The sequence below is a fragment of the Diceros bicornis genome, chromosome 9 (assembly GCF_020826845.1).
Source record: "Diceros bicornis minor isolate mBicDic1 chromosome 9, mDicBic1.mat.cur, whole genome shotgun sequence".
Taxonomy (NCBI): Eukaryota; Metazoa; Chordata; class Mammalia; order Perissodactyla; family Rhinocerotidae; genus Diceros; species Diceros bicornis.
In genome coordinates this window covers 5,884,414-5,901,808 of record NC_080748.1, presented here as the reverse complement: position 1 = coordinate 5,901,808, position 17,395 = coordinate 5,884,414, and the positions used below count along the sequence as shown (strand labels likewise).

Here is a 17,395-nt window from a genome sequence, read left to right as displayed (position 1 = left end):
AAGTCCCTTCAAAAAATAGTGTTGGGAAAACTGGATAGCCACATGCAAAGAAATGAAGGTAGACCATTACCTTACACCATACACAAAAATTGACTCAAAATGGATTATAGACTTGAATGTAAGACCTGAAACTATGAAACTTCTAGAAGAAAACATAGGCAGTACGCTCTTCAACATTCGTCTTAGCAACGTATTTTCAACCACCATGTCTAACTGGGCAAGAGAAACAATAGAAAAAATAAACTAATGGGACTACATCAAACTAAAAAGCTTCTGCACAGCAAAGCAAACCGTCAACTAAGGGAAAAGACAACCTAACAATTGGGAGAAGATATTTGCAAACCATACATCTGATAAGGGGTTAACCTCCAAAATACATAAAGAACTCATGCATCTCAACAATAAAAAAACTAACAACCCAATTAAAAAATGGGCAAAAGACCTGAACAGACATTTCTCCAAAGAAGATATACAGATGACCAACAAGCACGTGAAAGGATGTTCAACATCATTAACTATCAGGGAAATGCAAATCAAAACTACAATGAGATATCACCTCATGCCCATCAGAATGGCTATAATTAACAAGACAGGAAACAACAAGTGTTGGAGAGGATGTGAAGAGAAGGGAACTCTCATACACTGCTGGTGGGAGTGCAAACTGGTGCAGTCACTATGGAAAACAGTATGGAGATTCCTCAAAAAATTACAGATAAAACTACCATATGATCCAGCTATTCCACTGCTGGGTATTTATCCAAATAACTTGAAAACACCAATGCGTAAAGATACAGGCACCCCTGTGTTCATTTTAGCGTTATTCACAATAGCCAAGGCTTGGAAGCAACCTAAGTGCCCATCAAGGGATAAATGGATAAAGAAGATGTGGTATATATACACAATGGAATACTACTCAGCCATAAGAAACGATGAAATCCAGCCATTTGTGACAACATGGATGGGCATTGACAGTATTATGCAAAGTGAAATAAGTCAAAGGGAGAAGGTCAAATACTGTATGATCTCACTCATTAAGTGGTAGATAATGATCTCACTCATTAAGTGGTAGATAATAACAACAACAAACAAACACATAGAGACAGAGATTGGATTGGTGGTTACCAGAGGGGAAGGGGGGAGGGAGGAGGGCAAAAGGGATAATTAGGCATGTGTGTGGTGATGGATTGTAATTAGTATTTGGGTGATGAACATGAGAACATGATGTAATCCATGCAGAAATAGAAGTATAATGATGTACACCTGAAATTTATACAATGTTATAAACCAATGTTACCACAATAAACAAAAAATTTAAAAAAAAAAAAAGAAGAGGCATTACCCTAAAAGATGTATTCACTGGCACCAAAAAGCCTAGTCCCTCCAGCCCTTCCTCTTGCACAGCTGAAGCATTGAATTCTGTTCCCAGATTCATTCTATAGCATGTTTGTAAAATAGAGGTTGTCACAAGAGTAACAAACTCAAATTTCTTGTTATAATATCTGGTTTTTCATGGGGGTAATATCTGGTTTTTGATGGGGGTTGTAGACATGTGTAACCCTGAAACATAAAGCAACTTAGATCAGTTTGATATTTAATGCTAAATAAGTGTTTCAGACTATATTATTAAATACCGTGGAGGTTATAGGCAATAAATAAGATACGGGCCCTCAAAGAGTCTTCAGTGCAGTTGTAGAGACAAAAGTAATGCCTACTTTAGAAGTTATTTCTTAAACTTCCATCTTCAAGCAGTCTTCTCTCCTCGTTTTTCCTTTCTTACTCAGTGATCTTATTCACATCAACAATTTAGCTATTCCCTGAACACTGATTTCCATATGTATATCTCCAGACCAAACCTCTCACCTGACCACCAGACTCATGTGTGTACCTGTCTTTTGGATATCTCCTCTGAGAAGTACCAGAGGCATCTCAAGTCGACAACTCTAAATGTGTTGTAGATGCTCTGCTCCTCCCACACGCCTACTTCATACACTAGTCCCTCTGGTAATGAATAACAGCATCAGGGTCTCTCTTGTTCCACACTGTATTCCCTGCCATGCACAGTGCTTGGCGTAAATGTTTATTGTATAGAAAAATAAATACATCAATCAATACAAATTATTATATAATGAAATAATGAGTTATAATCCATACATTTATTAAAATTTTTATTTGATCCACCTCATGTAACAGGCACTGTGTTAGGCCTTGGGGTTATATTGGCGAATAAAACAGATATTGTATTGTATTAATAGAATTCACAATCTAGTATAATAGTCTAGGTAATAGACTATTTTAAGTATGGTAAAGTTTTAGCAGAGAGGTCATTGAGGGCTGGAATAATTAGAACTTTACAAAGTGTGTGAGAAGAATAGATAGAATTTCCTTAGGTGAAGAAAAAAGGAGAATATTCCTAATGAGGGGATAAATCAGTTAAGATGCTGTAGGGGAGGAAGAACTGTTCCTCTACCCTCTACATCCTCCTGGCTGGTCTAAGAATTAAATTGATGTGAGACAGAATAACAGGAGAAAATCAAACAAAGTTTAATAACATGTATACATAAGAGAAACCCAGGAAAAACTGAGTAGCTCACCAGAATGGCTGAAGCCTCCACCTTAAATACTATCTTTGGCTAAAGACAAAGGAGGATGTTGGGGGTAGTGGTTTGGGACTTCAAAGGAGAGGAAGAAATTTACATGGAGATGGAAAAGTGAATGTTTGATAAACAAGTGTTTGCTGGGCCATGTGTAGACAATGGGACCCAAAAGAGATCTTTTGATAAGATGGCCCTTGCTAGATGCCTTCCTGTCTGCCACATCTAGAATTATCTTCCATGATAGCTCCTTCCTGGGACAGGCCTTCGATCTTAAATTCTTTTAGGCATTTAGGAGAAGGTCAGACTTTCTTTCAGAGTCTTTTGTTCTTAAAAATAATCAAACCAAAGAGACACATTTTGGAGTGGTCAATTCTGATCCCCCCCAATGCTATAGCAGATTGTATTTCCAAAATTGTTGTATTTACAACAATATTTCTGGTCCCATAAGCTCTTCCAGAACTTTGCCACTCCCATCAAGAAGTAGAGCCTGTGTCCCCTCCCTTTGAACCCTTATGACTGCCTCAACTCAGAGTATGCATGGAAATGACAATATGGCACTTTTGAGGCTTAAGTCCTAAAAGTCCATATGGACATAAAGCCAGTTGATAATATTGTTCTTAATGGTGAAAAATTGAATGCACCTAAGATCAAGAATTAGGCAAGGCCCTTCACTGTCACCACTTCTCTTTAACATTGTACTAGAAATCCTTGCCAGTGCAAAAAGACAAGAAAAAGAAATGAGACCTACAGATTTAAAAGGAAGAGATAAAGCTGTCTTAGTTCAGAGACATGATTATCTCTATAGAAAATCCCAGATCACCTACAAATAGTAAAACTACTAGAATTAATGAGTTATCAGGGTCACAGGATACAACATCTCTATAGGAAAAACAATCATATTTCTTTACACTAGCAATCTCTGATTGTCAATCTAAGTTTCTACAAGCCCCTAGCCTTATACTTTCTCCTACGTGCTCTAGCAAATTACCTGATCACCTACTCAAAGGAAAAATAGAAATCATTAGATAGTAACTACCTCAGCTTCCTGCCACCAAAATTACTTGCATGGCACTCAGCCTCTCCTTCTCACCACAATAGAAGAGACTGACAGGGCCCACTCCCTGTTCCTCAAGTGTTCTAACCCTTCCCATCTCAGAAATGATTCACATGCTATTCACGGAATGCTTTTAACTCCACTTTTCTGAGCTAATTCATACTAATCCTTCAGGTCTTAACTTAAGCATCTCTTATTTGGAGAAGCTTTCCCTTATCTTCCCCACTTCTCATTATTTAGTTTCTTAGCTGCTGGATTTCCCCCTTTATATCAGTTTTTAAAACTGTAATCAAATAATTTTTTACGTATACTGTTGTTCTTGTTATTTCACAGTGCTTGAGATTGCCAAAAAAGTCACATTTCTTTTTTTTTTTCCCTTCGAAAACTGTTTAAATATATTTCAAGACCTTACTTAGCAGTGTTGACAAGGAGGCCAGTTTTAGGCATTTCAGGGGATCGCCATTTGTCTCCCTCTAGGAGAAATACCAACCAGATGATATCTAATGCTCTCACTACTTAAATATTCCAGCAAAAATAAACAAGCCATATGCTTTGCTGAATAGCACTTTTATTATTGATATTAGAGAATTTAGTCATTTTGCTAATGTGTCATTTTCTGCCTTGGTTTCCGTAATAGCTGTGACTGAATTCAAGCAAGTATTGGAGTAATCAGCTCTGTTTTATACTAATTCTAATATTGATGCTAAGTTGTTTCATATATTTATGCAAAAGATATGAAATGATGGGAATGTCTCTATTATCTAATTTTTATGTGCCAAAAGTCCGCTTACCTCCAGCAAAATGAAACTGAATTAGATATCATTAGTACTGTTTTTATAGTTATGATTATCAATTAACTTTGTTTTGGCTAGAGGCAAAGATTTATTTGACCTGTAACAACACTTAATATTGTATTAATGCAGTTTACTTTTTTTAAGTAATAAAATGGCTGTTTGCCTGTAACAAGATGTGCTTGTTCCTGGTTTTTACTTTAGAAATCCTCTGTAAACAGTGAAAACCACATGGTGGAATCTCTAGAATAGGTGGAGACCTTTAAAAACATTCTACTTTCTGAGCCAAAATTCCATCATAGTGCTTGAAGATCTATACCTTCCTCTGCCAAGAAAAGCCACAATGTGTTTTCCATTCTTTCATACTCCTACAATAAAACATTACAGCCTCAACTCTAGATCTATCTTTTTTGCTGTTAAGTTTTTTTCCCCATTCTGTTACTTTCATATATGAGTGCATGAATATATATATATATATATATTCAAGCAGGAGTCCCCCCCACCAAAACAGACAGCTAGACAGACCAAAAAAAACCAGAAAAACCTGAAGGAAAAATTAGATTATTTACAGATGGGTTTTATACTTAAATAGAAAAGTGTGGCCAGAAATACTTAGATATATTTAATATGTCCTTGTGTTGTTATTGCTGTATGTTCACTCCTAGTAGCTGTGCCTTATTTTTTTTTTTTTCGGTGAGGAAGATTGGCTGTGAGCTAACATCTGTGCCCATCCTCCTCTATTTTGTATGTGAGATGCCACCACAGCGTGGCTTGATGAGCAGTGATGCATAGGTCCACGCTTAGGATCTGAACCTGCAAACCCCAGGCTGCCGAAGTGGAGCACACAAGCTTAACCACTATGCTCCTAGGCCAGTCCCTTATCTTTTTTTTTCTTTTATCTAAAAATTGAATTTTATATAAGAGAGTGGCCCCCAAACTTTTTAATCAGCAAAGATAATTTATTTATCATTTTCTAATTATTTGAAATGATTTTTGAAAATTATTTTGATTTGAAAGGATTTTTGAAAGAGATTTGAAAATGATTCTTACAAGAGAAGCTCATTAAATACATGGGTTCTCCGTTTTTCATAATCAAGTACAAGTACCAAGCAGAACTTGTAATCGACATGAATTAACCAGTGTTATCATTTTGAGTTATAATCAAAAGTAACAAAACTGCCTCTATAACATATCATCCTTACCGATTCAGTTCTGTGAAGCTTTCTGAAGTGTTGAAAGTAGTCCACAGGTTCCCGTCACTACTTGAATGGAGCTCAAGGAGTCTAACACCTGTCTTTGAAAAATCTATACAAGGAAAGAAAGTCTCCAGTGCAATGTCGTGACCTAATTCCTCTTCCCATCACTGGGCATTATTTGTTTCATTTGTAAAATGAGGATAATAATTTATTATTAACCACTAAAAGTCAGGGATCTGAATAAGAAGACAGTCTGGAATCTTTTCTAATTTTTTATTCAGTTATTCACTCAACAAATATTTAAGTGCTAAGCCCTGAACTACATAAAAATAAGACAGATATGGGATCTGCCTCAATAGGGTTTTACCATTTAGTTCTTACCTGGACGCCGGTGTTAATATTATTCAATTAGTTTGTGACTTTATTGTTGTATTTCATTCATATAGTATTGAATTTTGTTGGCTTAGCTATTTGGCATCAAGACTTCTAGCTGCAGGGAAGCAAATGTTACCTTCTGTCCTCACTCAGTTTCAAGTAAAAGGATTTTTTTTTTTTTTAAGAACAAAGATTTCTAAAAGACCAAAAAGGAGTCTAGCTATGAAGCAGATATAAGACCCCTTAGAAATAATCTTATTCCTTAGAAACCATCCATATTGCCACCTCAAGATGTCACCTTTCATGATGTCAATTATTACTTCCTATAATACTTTTTCAGTTATGTACAAGGATTAATCTCTCTTTAAAAAACTGACAGAGGGGCTGGCCCGGTGGCATGGTGTTAAGTGCATGCACTCTGCTTTGGCAGCCCGGGGTTCACAGGTTTGGATCCCAGGCATGGACCTACGCACTGCTTATCAAGCCATGCTGTGGCAGGTATCCCACATACAAAATAGAGGAAGGTGGGCCTGGATGTTAGCCTAGGGCCAATCGTCCTCAGTAAAAATAGGTGGATTGGCAACAGATGTTAGCTCAGGGCTAATCTTCCTCACATACACACACAAAAAACTAATGGAACTAAGCTTAATTGTCTAAAAATAAAAGTGCATATGGTAATGAATAATTTGTGACTTTTAGAAAAGCAATATAAGGCATGTGAATCGTGATCAGTTTCTTTTTTGAAGTTACTAGAATATGCAAAGATAGGTAAAATACATGTGTTACACAGTTAATAAAAGATAGATAATAAAAATTATTCCAAAATAGTAACACCTAAGCTTACAAACATTGTCATAGATGTTTGTAAAAATTATATAGTCATATTCCTAACTACTGTTTTGATTAACAATGTAAAAATAAAATCTCGACAGTTTATTAACACCAAATAATAGAATTTGTCCCCAGTAGATTTATAGTCCAAATTAAGCATCCCAAACTACAGAAAAAAGTATTCATTTTTTTTTTAACGTGTCACCTGTATTTTCATAGACCATATAATTCTACTGAAGGAACTTCATAGAGGAGATAATTTTGAGAGCAAGAATGGAAATTTGTGATGTACATGACTTACGTAAGAAACAAACAAAACATTTTTCAGTATTGTTCTAGATGTGTAAAATGACTTGAGGCTATCATCAAAATAAGTCTCAACAAAAGAAGCGATGTGATTGCTTTAGAATTATAATCGATAAGAGGAAAATGATATAAGGAGTAAAGAAGATGGCTGAAAACCTGCATTTTAAATCTCTATCTAAAAGGAAATTATGAAAAGTAACATCACTTTAGAATGAACAGTCATGTTGGCTAGCCCTTTAAATTTGACTGTAAGCTTAAGAGAACTGTTGACGGTTCAGAAAGGTAACTTTCTAAAACATGAATGTGTTTTTTTTAAATCAATGAAAGCAAAAAGAGACAGACTTTAATAATCATGAAGAAAGAAACCATTTGGCAAGAATTTATTTATGATGTAGATAACCAAGATCAGTCAAAGATGGTTGTAAGATGTCGTATGTCTGGAGTGAGGTGAGTGAAATTGAAACTAGGTCTTACAAAGAACTACAATGCAATGCCTTTGTGTTTAGACAGAATTCTCTGGCTCGTAGCTTTGGTTTACTGATATTAGCTAAAATTGCCAGACATTTATTGTTTTATAAGTATTTAGTTGTTTGTTTTGTCTTTTAAATGATTTTCTTTCTTAATGGAAGTTGAATTTTCCCAAGGAATATGGGTAATAAATAATGTTTCTTCTTTTCTGTAGGTAAAACTTCAGTCAAGAAGCTGACAAAAAAGGTAAGCAATGTGTGTGGGGAGGCTTGCTTTCTTTATTTTTTGTAAGATGGAAAATAACTTTTATAAGTTAAATTGAAAGATTTTAATATGTGTATTCAAAGGATATCGAGGATGTACTGGCAGGAATCCAAAAAGCTGGTTGTGGATCAACGTTTTTTAGAGACCTTGGTGATAAAGGTAATTTTGATTTGTTGTTAAATTTCTACTTGTGTACTTTATTTAACCAAAATATTATTAAGGAATTAAGTTATGAGGTTTACAACTATATATTAGAAAATATACAGTAAAGGATTGTGAACTTGTATATCTTTACCGTATTATTTAATAGATGTTTTAAACCTGCTTGTTATCAGATCCAGTGAAGATATTTTATATTCTCAGCTTACATGATCTCAATATTTGATGCTATTATGTACTCTCACCTCAAAACAGTCCCTTCTTTTGGCTTGTATGACCCTATCCTTTCTTGTGTTTTCTTACCATCCTAGTTGTTTCTTTTCTGTCTCCTTTGGTGAAATTCAACCAGAGTCACCTAAACTGGGAAAATCAAACATGATGTCATTCTAATGGGAGTGAGTTTGAAGGAAGGGATTGACTAGTCAATCCTGAAAGAGCAATGAGAAATTCTGTATCTTATAGGAGATAATAAGGTTTAACAGCAAGATTTAACAAACTTTGAAGAAAGTAGGAGGCTACCTGGCAAATGAAGGACGATATTTTTGAGGCCTAAAGTATGATGTGGGAGTTGAGATTTCAAAGAGCAGTAAGCAAACATTCATTTTCTTGGTATGAAGAAGATAGCAAGTAGTGGTAGAGCTTATTTAAAACAGATTAATGGAAGCCTTGAAAGCAACTGTGAGATTTGAAGGAAGGTAGAAAGTTATTTCTAGTTTCCAAAACTGTGTTTAGTTAACAGTCTTAATTCTTAATATGGGATGGGGTGGGGGGAGCCTATAGGTTTTCTTTATTCTTTTCTTGAAATTGAGAATACTGACACATATATATCTCTATTGCTGTCTCTGTCTCTATATCTATATCTTTCTAACTCTCAACGAGATAACCTCATCAGCCTACTCACACATTTTCCTCACTGGATAGTTCTCTTTTCCTGTTCTTTACATAGCCGGAAGACTGTTTATATTCTCAGAATGAACAGGGGCATCATACATTTCCGAGATTCCTTGAAGAATGAAAAGCCAGTATTTCTGAATGATTGGGGAAAAGGCCCTTGTGATGGACTATTCAAAAAATTAAACAGAAAATGGAAACAGCAGAAAGTTTGATTTTGTTCCTTTGAGCAAAGTCCCTGAGGATATTAATAGGAGAAATAGAGGAAAGAAGATGATTAGCAAGAGAGAGGCTTTCAAGAGGAACTAGAAAGAGTAAATGACTGCAAGGATAGATAATAGAGATAGCATGCATTTCAACATCAGAGAGAAAGGAAAAAAAATGCGCACTGGGCAGCTGCAGGAGGAAAATTAACTTCCTACCATTCACACAGGACTGTATAAAAAGAACAGCCTTCATTAATAAAGGACTGGTAGGGAAATCAGGACTTAAAGATATGACTTATTGGTGACAAGAAAATTAGGCCAACTGACAGGGAAATGAGGCAGAACAACAGAGTTGCATAATTATGAAGAGTTAGAAGTACCATGCAAGGGCAGAGTAGGAACTACGACTGTCTCACCATTTCTCCAGATGCTGGCTTTCCTGTACTTGCTTTTATTCCACTCTGATTGGGATCTCAGCCCTGACCCTTCACATTCTCCATCCCTCCAACACATCTGCTTTACCACAGCCTGGGAGAAGAGTGTCCCTATGTTGGTAAGGCTTCACAGGCTGAATATATGGAGTTTCACAATTTCTATGTATCCTGGAGTTTATAAGCTTCTTTAAAGCCTACTTCATCTGTAAAATAGAGATCATTCTGTCTGTTTCCAGGCTTATAGTGGGAAAACATATGTAAAGCTTCTGGCACAGTGCCCTGAGATCAAGTGTCAATAAAAGATCTCATTTTATAATTATCAGGCAAATCCGTGTGCCACAAGTTCTCTTGGAGTCTCTGAAACCACATTATCCTAGTTCTCTTTGTACTTCTCTTTCCATCATTGGCTTCTCTTCCTCCGCCTGCCCATTAAACATTGGTGCTTCCTACGATTCTGTCCTTCACTTCCTGCTCTTCTCCTTCAGCCTCTTTGGTTTTTGAAACCATGTATACTAATGACTTTCAGCTCTCTTCCAGTGTCTCCAGCCCAGGCTACTCTCCTAAGCTTCAGGCTTCTCTATACAAACCAGCTGCCAGACACCTGCTTATGCATCTCTCAATTGCCTTGAATTCATCATATCCTAAACTGAACTCATCATCTTTCTCCTAAACCAACTCCTCCTTTATTCTCGGTCTCATTTGGTAGTAATACTTGTCATCCAGCTCTTCGAAACCCACTAAATATCTTTGAACCCTTTCTCTCTTTGCCCCTCCCCTCCTCAAAATGCAATCAAACACAAAGTCTGTCTAATTTTTCCTCCTAAGTATTTATTGAATTCATCCTCTCTTCTCCCTATCTCTAAAGAACTTTGAAGAAACAGACCAAGAAAAAATCTTGAGGAAGGACTTAACAGCAGTTATTTTTCAGTTGTTCTCTGAAATATATGAGTTGAAATGTACATTTTCAACTTAAAGAAAAAAACACTAATGTAAATATTTTATAGGAAAAATTCAACGAATATACTTTTCTTCAGATATACTCCTTTGTTGATATCAATGAAGTAAGAACTATCAAAATTTATACTATATCATAACTAGCAAAAGATACTGTATTCTTGAAATAAAATTCACCCACCATGCATTATTATAAAGAAAAGTAGATTGTTATAATTATTATGCATTTTTTAAAAACTGAGCAGAATTCTCAATATAATACCATCCTCAAGGATGTACTGAATATAAATTATAAGATATGTTCTAAGATATAAATATATTCTTATGATAGATGTGGTAATTTTTCTTTGGGGAACAGAGTTCTTAAAATTGCATTCAGTAGCAAGTCATATTTTAAAATAGTTCCAAATTTTAAATATTTTTAGAGAAGCATAGTAACTAACAGACTTTAATCATCTCTTCTAGTGGTCCTTAAGAATTCTTCAACAAATTTTTAAATATAAATTATTGAAAATACTTCCGTATTAGACATGCGATTTTGAAACATTACCATTTAACAGCATTTATTTTACAATGAAATGTAACAAATATATATTAAACTTTTCTCCTATAAATATGCTGAGGTGTCAGTTTTCTTTAAAAGCGTTTTCAAAGGGCAGATGCCAAAATGCTGTTGTAGAATTATATTGTTTATAATCTATCTTGAGAGTGTAGGGTGCTATTTTTACGTTTTCTCAACTTTGTGTTTATTCAAGCTTTTTATTTGTCAGTATTTCAAAGGAAGACTCCAGAATTTTATTTTTGAAAAAGTTCCCCTTGTGTAAAGGACGTGTACCTGTGTGTAGAGGAGAGAAAAGTGAGGTCTTCGTTTGGCACCAAGCCCAGTTCAGTCTAGCAGTTTGGCCATTTTTTCACATTGTCATATTCCTTTGAAAATTAGAAAAAAGCTATTCACTTTTTGAGGCTGCCAAGTGGTGAAATACTTTGATCTTTCAACTAACATTAGAGCACTTCTCTCAGGTATGAGATATGACAAAACACATTTAATTTATTCTCCCTTCATATAAACACTGAATATTTTTAAGAAAAAATATCTGAAGACTTACTGTAGGCTTTTTTTATTAAAGAGAAGTACACCTGCTCTAAAATAAAAAGAACAACAAGAAAGTTGGTCATGCAAAAAAATGTAAGTCATTAAAAACATTTAAAAAATATACCTAAAGTTATTTATAGATAAAACATTGAATTACCCAGATCTAAGTTCCTTACTTGCCTTGCTCTGAACAGTTTTTGTCCCTGAGTCTCTGCTTTATTTGATTGGGAGCTATTAGGGTGTGTTCTTCCTTCATTGAAGGATAAATACGTATCCACTGCCAGGACCCTCTCCAAGCCTTTTTTTTTTTTTTTTTTAATTTTATTTATTTATTTTTTCCCCCAAAGCCCCAGTAGATAATTGTATGTCATAGTTGCACATCCTTCTAGTTGTTGTACGTGGGACGCGGCCTCAGCATGGCCGGAGAAGCGGTGTGTCGGTGCGCGCCCAGGATCCGAACCCCGGGCCGCCAGCAGCGGAGCGCGCTTACTTAACCGCTAAGCCACGGGGCCGGCCCTCCAAGCCTTTATTCCTCATTTCTGTACTACCATGGTAGCTTTATTTCCCATTGCTTCTTCCACATGAATATTATTTCAGACAGATCATCACTTTTCAGTTTTCATATTCAGCTTCATCTATCTGATATGACTTTCTCACTTATATCACACCACCTTAAAATTTTTACCCATCATTCAAAGACCATTTTTGAAATTACTTCTTGTATGACATCTCTGACCATCTAAACTCTGAAAATGATTTCACATTTTTCTAGAGTCCTGTAACTCCTATTATCAATATCTCTCAGTGGTATTTAGCATTTTCTATAAACATTTACATTTTGGCTTCCTGGTGGAAGTATACAGCACCATCTATTAAGAATTATAGCCAAAAATGAAACTTAAATCTGAGCAGAGCTCTGGATCTAAGTACCAGTTTGTAGAAAATATAGAAGTTAGAGGAACATGTGAAATGACACCAAGAAGATACAATCAGCAAAATTTTCTAGACTATGAGAAACTTTACAAGACAAATGACCAGGCTTCTTCAACAATTAAGTTGAAAGGGTGAGAAAAAAGACAAGGGAGAACCTATAGATCAAAAGAGATTTAAGGCACAAGGAACAAAAGAAAAATTAAAAACTTTTGTGAATCAAAGTACACTATCAAGAGAGTGAAAAGGCAAGTCATAGGATGGGAGAAAATATTTGCAAATCATGTATTGGGGGTTAATATCCAGAATACATGAAGAACTCCTACAACTCAACAACAAGAAAACCCAAACAACCCAATTTAAAAATGGGCAGAGGACTGGAATAGACATTTCTCCGAAGAAGATATACAGATGGCTCATTCATACATGACAAGATGCTCAACTTTACTAATCATGGGAAATGCAAATCAAAACCACAGTGAGGGGCCGGCCTGGTGGCATAGTGGTTGGGTTCGCATGCTCCGCTTTGGCGGCCTGGGTTCACGGGTTCAGATCCCGGGCATGGACCTGCGCAGCACTCATCAAGCCATGCTGTGGTGGCATCCCACATATAAAATAGAGGAAGGTGGGTACAGGTGTTAGCTCAGGGCCAGTCTTCCTCAGCAAAAAGAGGAAGATTGGCAACGGATGTTAGTTCATGGCCAATCTCCCTCACCAAAAAAAAAAAACACAATGAGATACCACTTCACATCCATTATTATCAAAGGAAAAAAAAAACAAAATAACAAGTGTTGGCAAGGATATGGAGAAATTGTAACCCTGTGCATTGCTGGGGGGAATGTAAAATGGTACAGCCAGTGTGGAAAATGGTATGGTGGTTCCTCAAAAAATTAAACATAGAATGACCATGTGATCCAGCAATTCCATTTCTGCATATGTACCCAAAAGAGTTAAAAGCAGGGACTCAAACAGATATTTGTACACCAATGTTTGTAGTAGCATTAATCACAATAGCCAAAAGGTGGAAACAACCCAGATGTCCATCAGCAGATGAATGGATAAACAAAATGTGGTATATGCATGTAATGGAATATTATTCAGCCTTAAAAAGGAGTGGAATTCTGATAACATGCTACAACATGGATGAACCTTGAAGACATTCTGCTGAGTGAAGTAAGACAGTCACAGAAGGGCAAATATTGTATGATTCCACTTATATGAGATACCTCAAGTAGACAATTCAGAGACAGAAAGTAGAATAGAGGTTACTGGGGGCCTCGGGCAGAAGAGAATGGGAAGTTGGTATTTAATGGGTATGGGGTTTCAGTTTGTGATGAAGAAAATGTTCTGATAATGGTTGCAAAACAATGTGAATATTCTTAATGCCACTGAACTGTACATTTAAAAATGGCTAGAATGGTAAAGTTTATGTTATGTATGTTTTACCACAAAAAAAAAAAAATGAACTCGAGACCTATCAACCAAGTGCAATGCAAGGACCTTTGAATTTGAGCACACGTAAAATTTTTTCTGAAATAGGGATGTTTGTAACACTGATTTGAATTTGATGATATTAAGGAGTTACTGATAATTTTTTAAGTGTGGTAAATATATTTGGGAGGAGGGAACAGTTCTTTTAGAGAGATAGGCTGAATTTTCTACTATGAAATGATATGCTATATGGGATTTGTCTCAAAATAATCCAGTGGGAGGTGGGGGGAAGGGAGTGAGAAGAGGTACAGATAAACCAAGACCTGCCATGAGTTGATAATTACTGAAGCTGATATATATAATTATCTATCATATTATTCTCTCTACTTTTGTATATGATTGGAGTTCTCCATGATAAAGTTTTTTTTAATGGTGTGTTTTGCTATTATACCAAGCTTATGATCCAGAGGGAAAATTTTTTTTAGCTTATCAGGAAGCTGTAATTTGTAAGATGTTATTGCTGTATTTATTATGATTCTTTTCAGTGCAAGCACGTAAAACTTGACAGTCTGTACTTGAGCAAACAAGGAAGTTTATTTAATGGCCAGACATAGAGCTAGCTTCAAGCCCAGCTTAATCCAGGGCTCAAACATCACCAGTATTCATCTTTCAGGCCTGCCAATTAAAGATGGACTCCATTCTCAGGCTCTAAACACTGGATCTCTGGAAGTTCCAGGCACTGTCTCCGTGGGCTCACACTCCTCTAAGTGAGACAGTCTCATATCATCAAAGCCCGGGGGCTGGGGGGGGGGGAATGAATAATCCAGCATTCTCAGCAGAAATTCTGCAGTACCACTGAGCAGAAGTTGCACTCTGAGTGGCCTGGCCTAGGTCGTGGCCCACCCCTGAACCAGTCCCTGCAGCCAGACTAATGCAACCTGCTCATTAGCGTGGGTCAGCTACCTGCCGATCCCTGCACCAATTCTGCAGGAATACAGTGATTGGCTTAGGCCAGTCAGCATCTACCTCCAAAGATGAAGATGGGTTGTATTACCCAAACTGCATGTTAGAGAATAAGGAAGGAATGATTTTTCAAAGGGAAATCAAGTAACTGCTACAAAGATTTAATTATTTCATTTTAAATAATATAGTTTGATCTTTGGTATATCCAGATCTGTGTTGTTCTACTGAATTTATAAATTTCCTTGACTTGAGATGTTATTAATAGTAAGATTTGAGTAGAAATTACATGAAGTGCCATGCAAATAAAACCTTTAGCGGATACTTTTTATTTGCTAGCCAGCATCCATCCATTCCCCCTCCTTACTAGTAATAGTAACCTGATGAAACATAGTATCTTCTTTTATTATTTTTTAAGTAGTAGTACTGTACTTAGCTATTATAAAAGTTTTCCATTGTACCAAAGAGCAGTAATTTAAAGTAAAAATGTGTCTGTTTTTAATTAGGTGAAGTTTCCGTATAGTATATATATATATATATGATTACTTCTAAACCATCTAAAACTTATTTCTGATGTTTTTATTTTATCTCTTTCAGGGTTAATTTCGTATACTGAGTATCTTTTCTTGCTTACAATCCTCACTAGTAAGTATCCTACAGTTTTTTCTCAACCATCATGTGGAATTCTCTATTCTTACCAGACAGGGTTTTGGAAGCGTGGTATTTGTGTCTTTATTATTAAAAATATTATTGGTACCTTAGTTTCTAAATCTACAAAATGATACTGTTGGATTAGATTACCCCTTTAGGTCTCTTCTACCTCCTTTGCACTATGGCTCTCCAAACTTAATAGAAGGCTGGTTGAACAGAAAAATCAGACTTAGCTTTCACTTAGGAATATTAAAAATCCCTCATCTGACATTCTACAAAATTCCTGACCAGTACTCTTCAAACTGTCAAGGTCATGAAAATCAAGGAGGGGCTGGCCCCATGGTGTAGTGGTTAAGTGTGAGCGCTCCACTGCTGGCAGTCTGGGTTTGGATCCTGGGAGCACACCAGTGCACCACTTGTCAGGCCATGCTGTGGCGGTGTCCCATATAAAGTAGAGGAAGATGGGCACAGGTGTTAGCCCAGGGCCAGTCTTCCTCAGCAGAAAAAAAAAGAAAGAAAAGAAAATCAAGGAAAGATTGAGAAACGTTTACAGCTTAGAGGATACTAAGGAGACATAACACTAAATGAAACCTAGTTCTTGTATTTGATCCTAAAATAGAAAAAACAGCATTAGTGGAAAGACATGAAATCCAAATAAAGTCTGTAGTTTAGTTTAAAATGCTATGCCAGTGTTAATTTCTTAGTTTTGATAAAGGTTCTGTGGTTATATAAGAAGCTGACATTTGGGCCGGCCCCGTGGCTTAGCAGTTGAGTGCGCACATGCACTCCACTGCTGGCGGCCCGGGTTTGGATCCCAGGTGCGCACCGACGCACCGCTTCTCCAGCCATGCTGAGGCCGCGTCCCACATACAGCAACTAGAAGGATGTGCAGCTATGACATACAACTATCTACTAGGGCTTTGGGGGAAAAATAAATAAATAAGTAAAATTAAATAAAATTAAAGAAACTGACATTAGAGGAAGCTGGGTGAAGGGTATAGGAGAACTCACTACAATATCTTTACAACATTTCTAGAAGTCTCAAATTATTTCAAAATAAAAAGTCTTTTAAAAACCCCTACTCTGAGAAAGGGAAATAAAGAGTAATAATCAATGTGAAAATAGTCAAGGTACTATAAGAATATAGGAAAGACCCTAGTAGAGCTAAAGAAATAAATAAAGTTCTCAAATTAATTTTGCTTTGAAGGACAGAACACTTAATAGCAGAACAGCATACCTATGGAAACATATCAGCCTTTGAAAACTGTTATCAGTAGAGATCATTTTTTTCTCTGTTTAGAGAGAAACTTACTCATATAGTTTCTGGTGGCTTGTTTCAAATTTGAAGATCTATAGATCTGCAAATAATTTGCATTTCACCAACATTTAAATAACTGTTCATTTTTCACTTGATTGCAGAACCCCATACTGGGTTTCATGTTGCTTTTAAAATGCTGGATGCAGATGGTGATGAGATGGTTGAGAAAAAGGAATTTTTTAAGGTAAGTAGATTCTGGTTATTTTTAATTTATCATAAAGCACTTAGATGTTTGTGTGATAATCTTACATTTCCATAAAAATCAAAATTATATCCACTGCTTACATATGAAATGTCAAGCAATCATTTATACATTCAAAAATATTAAATTTTCTGTAATACGAGCTTGAGGAAACCATTAAGGAAGAGAGCATAAGATTCCAAAAGGGGAAATGAGCTTAAGCATCTACATTTTTTTACATCCCCCCCCCACCCAAAAAAAAGGAATAAGAAAAATAAAAACTTAAGCCTTCATAAAGAATAGGGGAA

At 36.0% G+C, this 17,395-nt stretch overlaps 1 protein-coding gene across 1 annotated transcript in view; it reads left to right on the top strand.

Annotated features, from left to right (window-relative positions):
- Positions 1-17,395, top strand: part of MICU2 (mitochondrial calcium uptake 2) — a 134,550-nt gene that overhangs the window by 72,534 nt on the left and 44,621 nt on the right. Inside the window, exons 3-6 of the mRNA XM_058547835.1 lie at positions 7,830-7,861; positions 7,963-8,038; positions 15,535-15,582; positions 17,008-17,090. Coding sequence (XP_058403818.1) covers positions 7,830-7,861; positions 7,963-8,038; positions 15,535-15,582; positions 17,008-17,090 — 239 coding nt within the window. The remainder of the gene's footprint in view (positions 1-7,829; positions 7,862-7,962; positions 8,039-15,534; positions 15,583-17,007; positions 17,091-17,395) is intronic.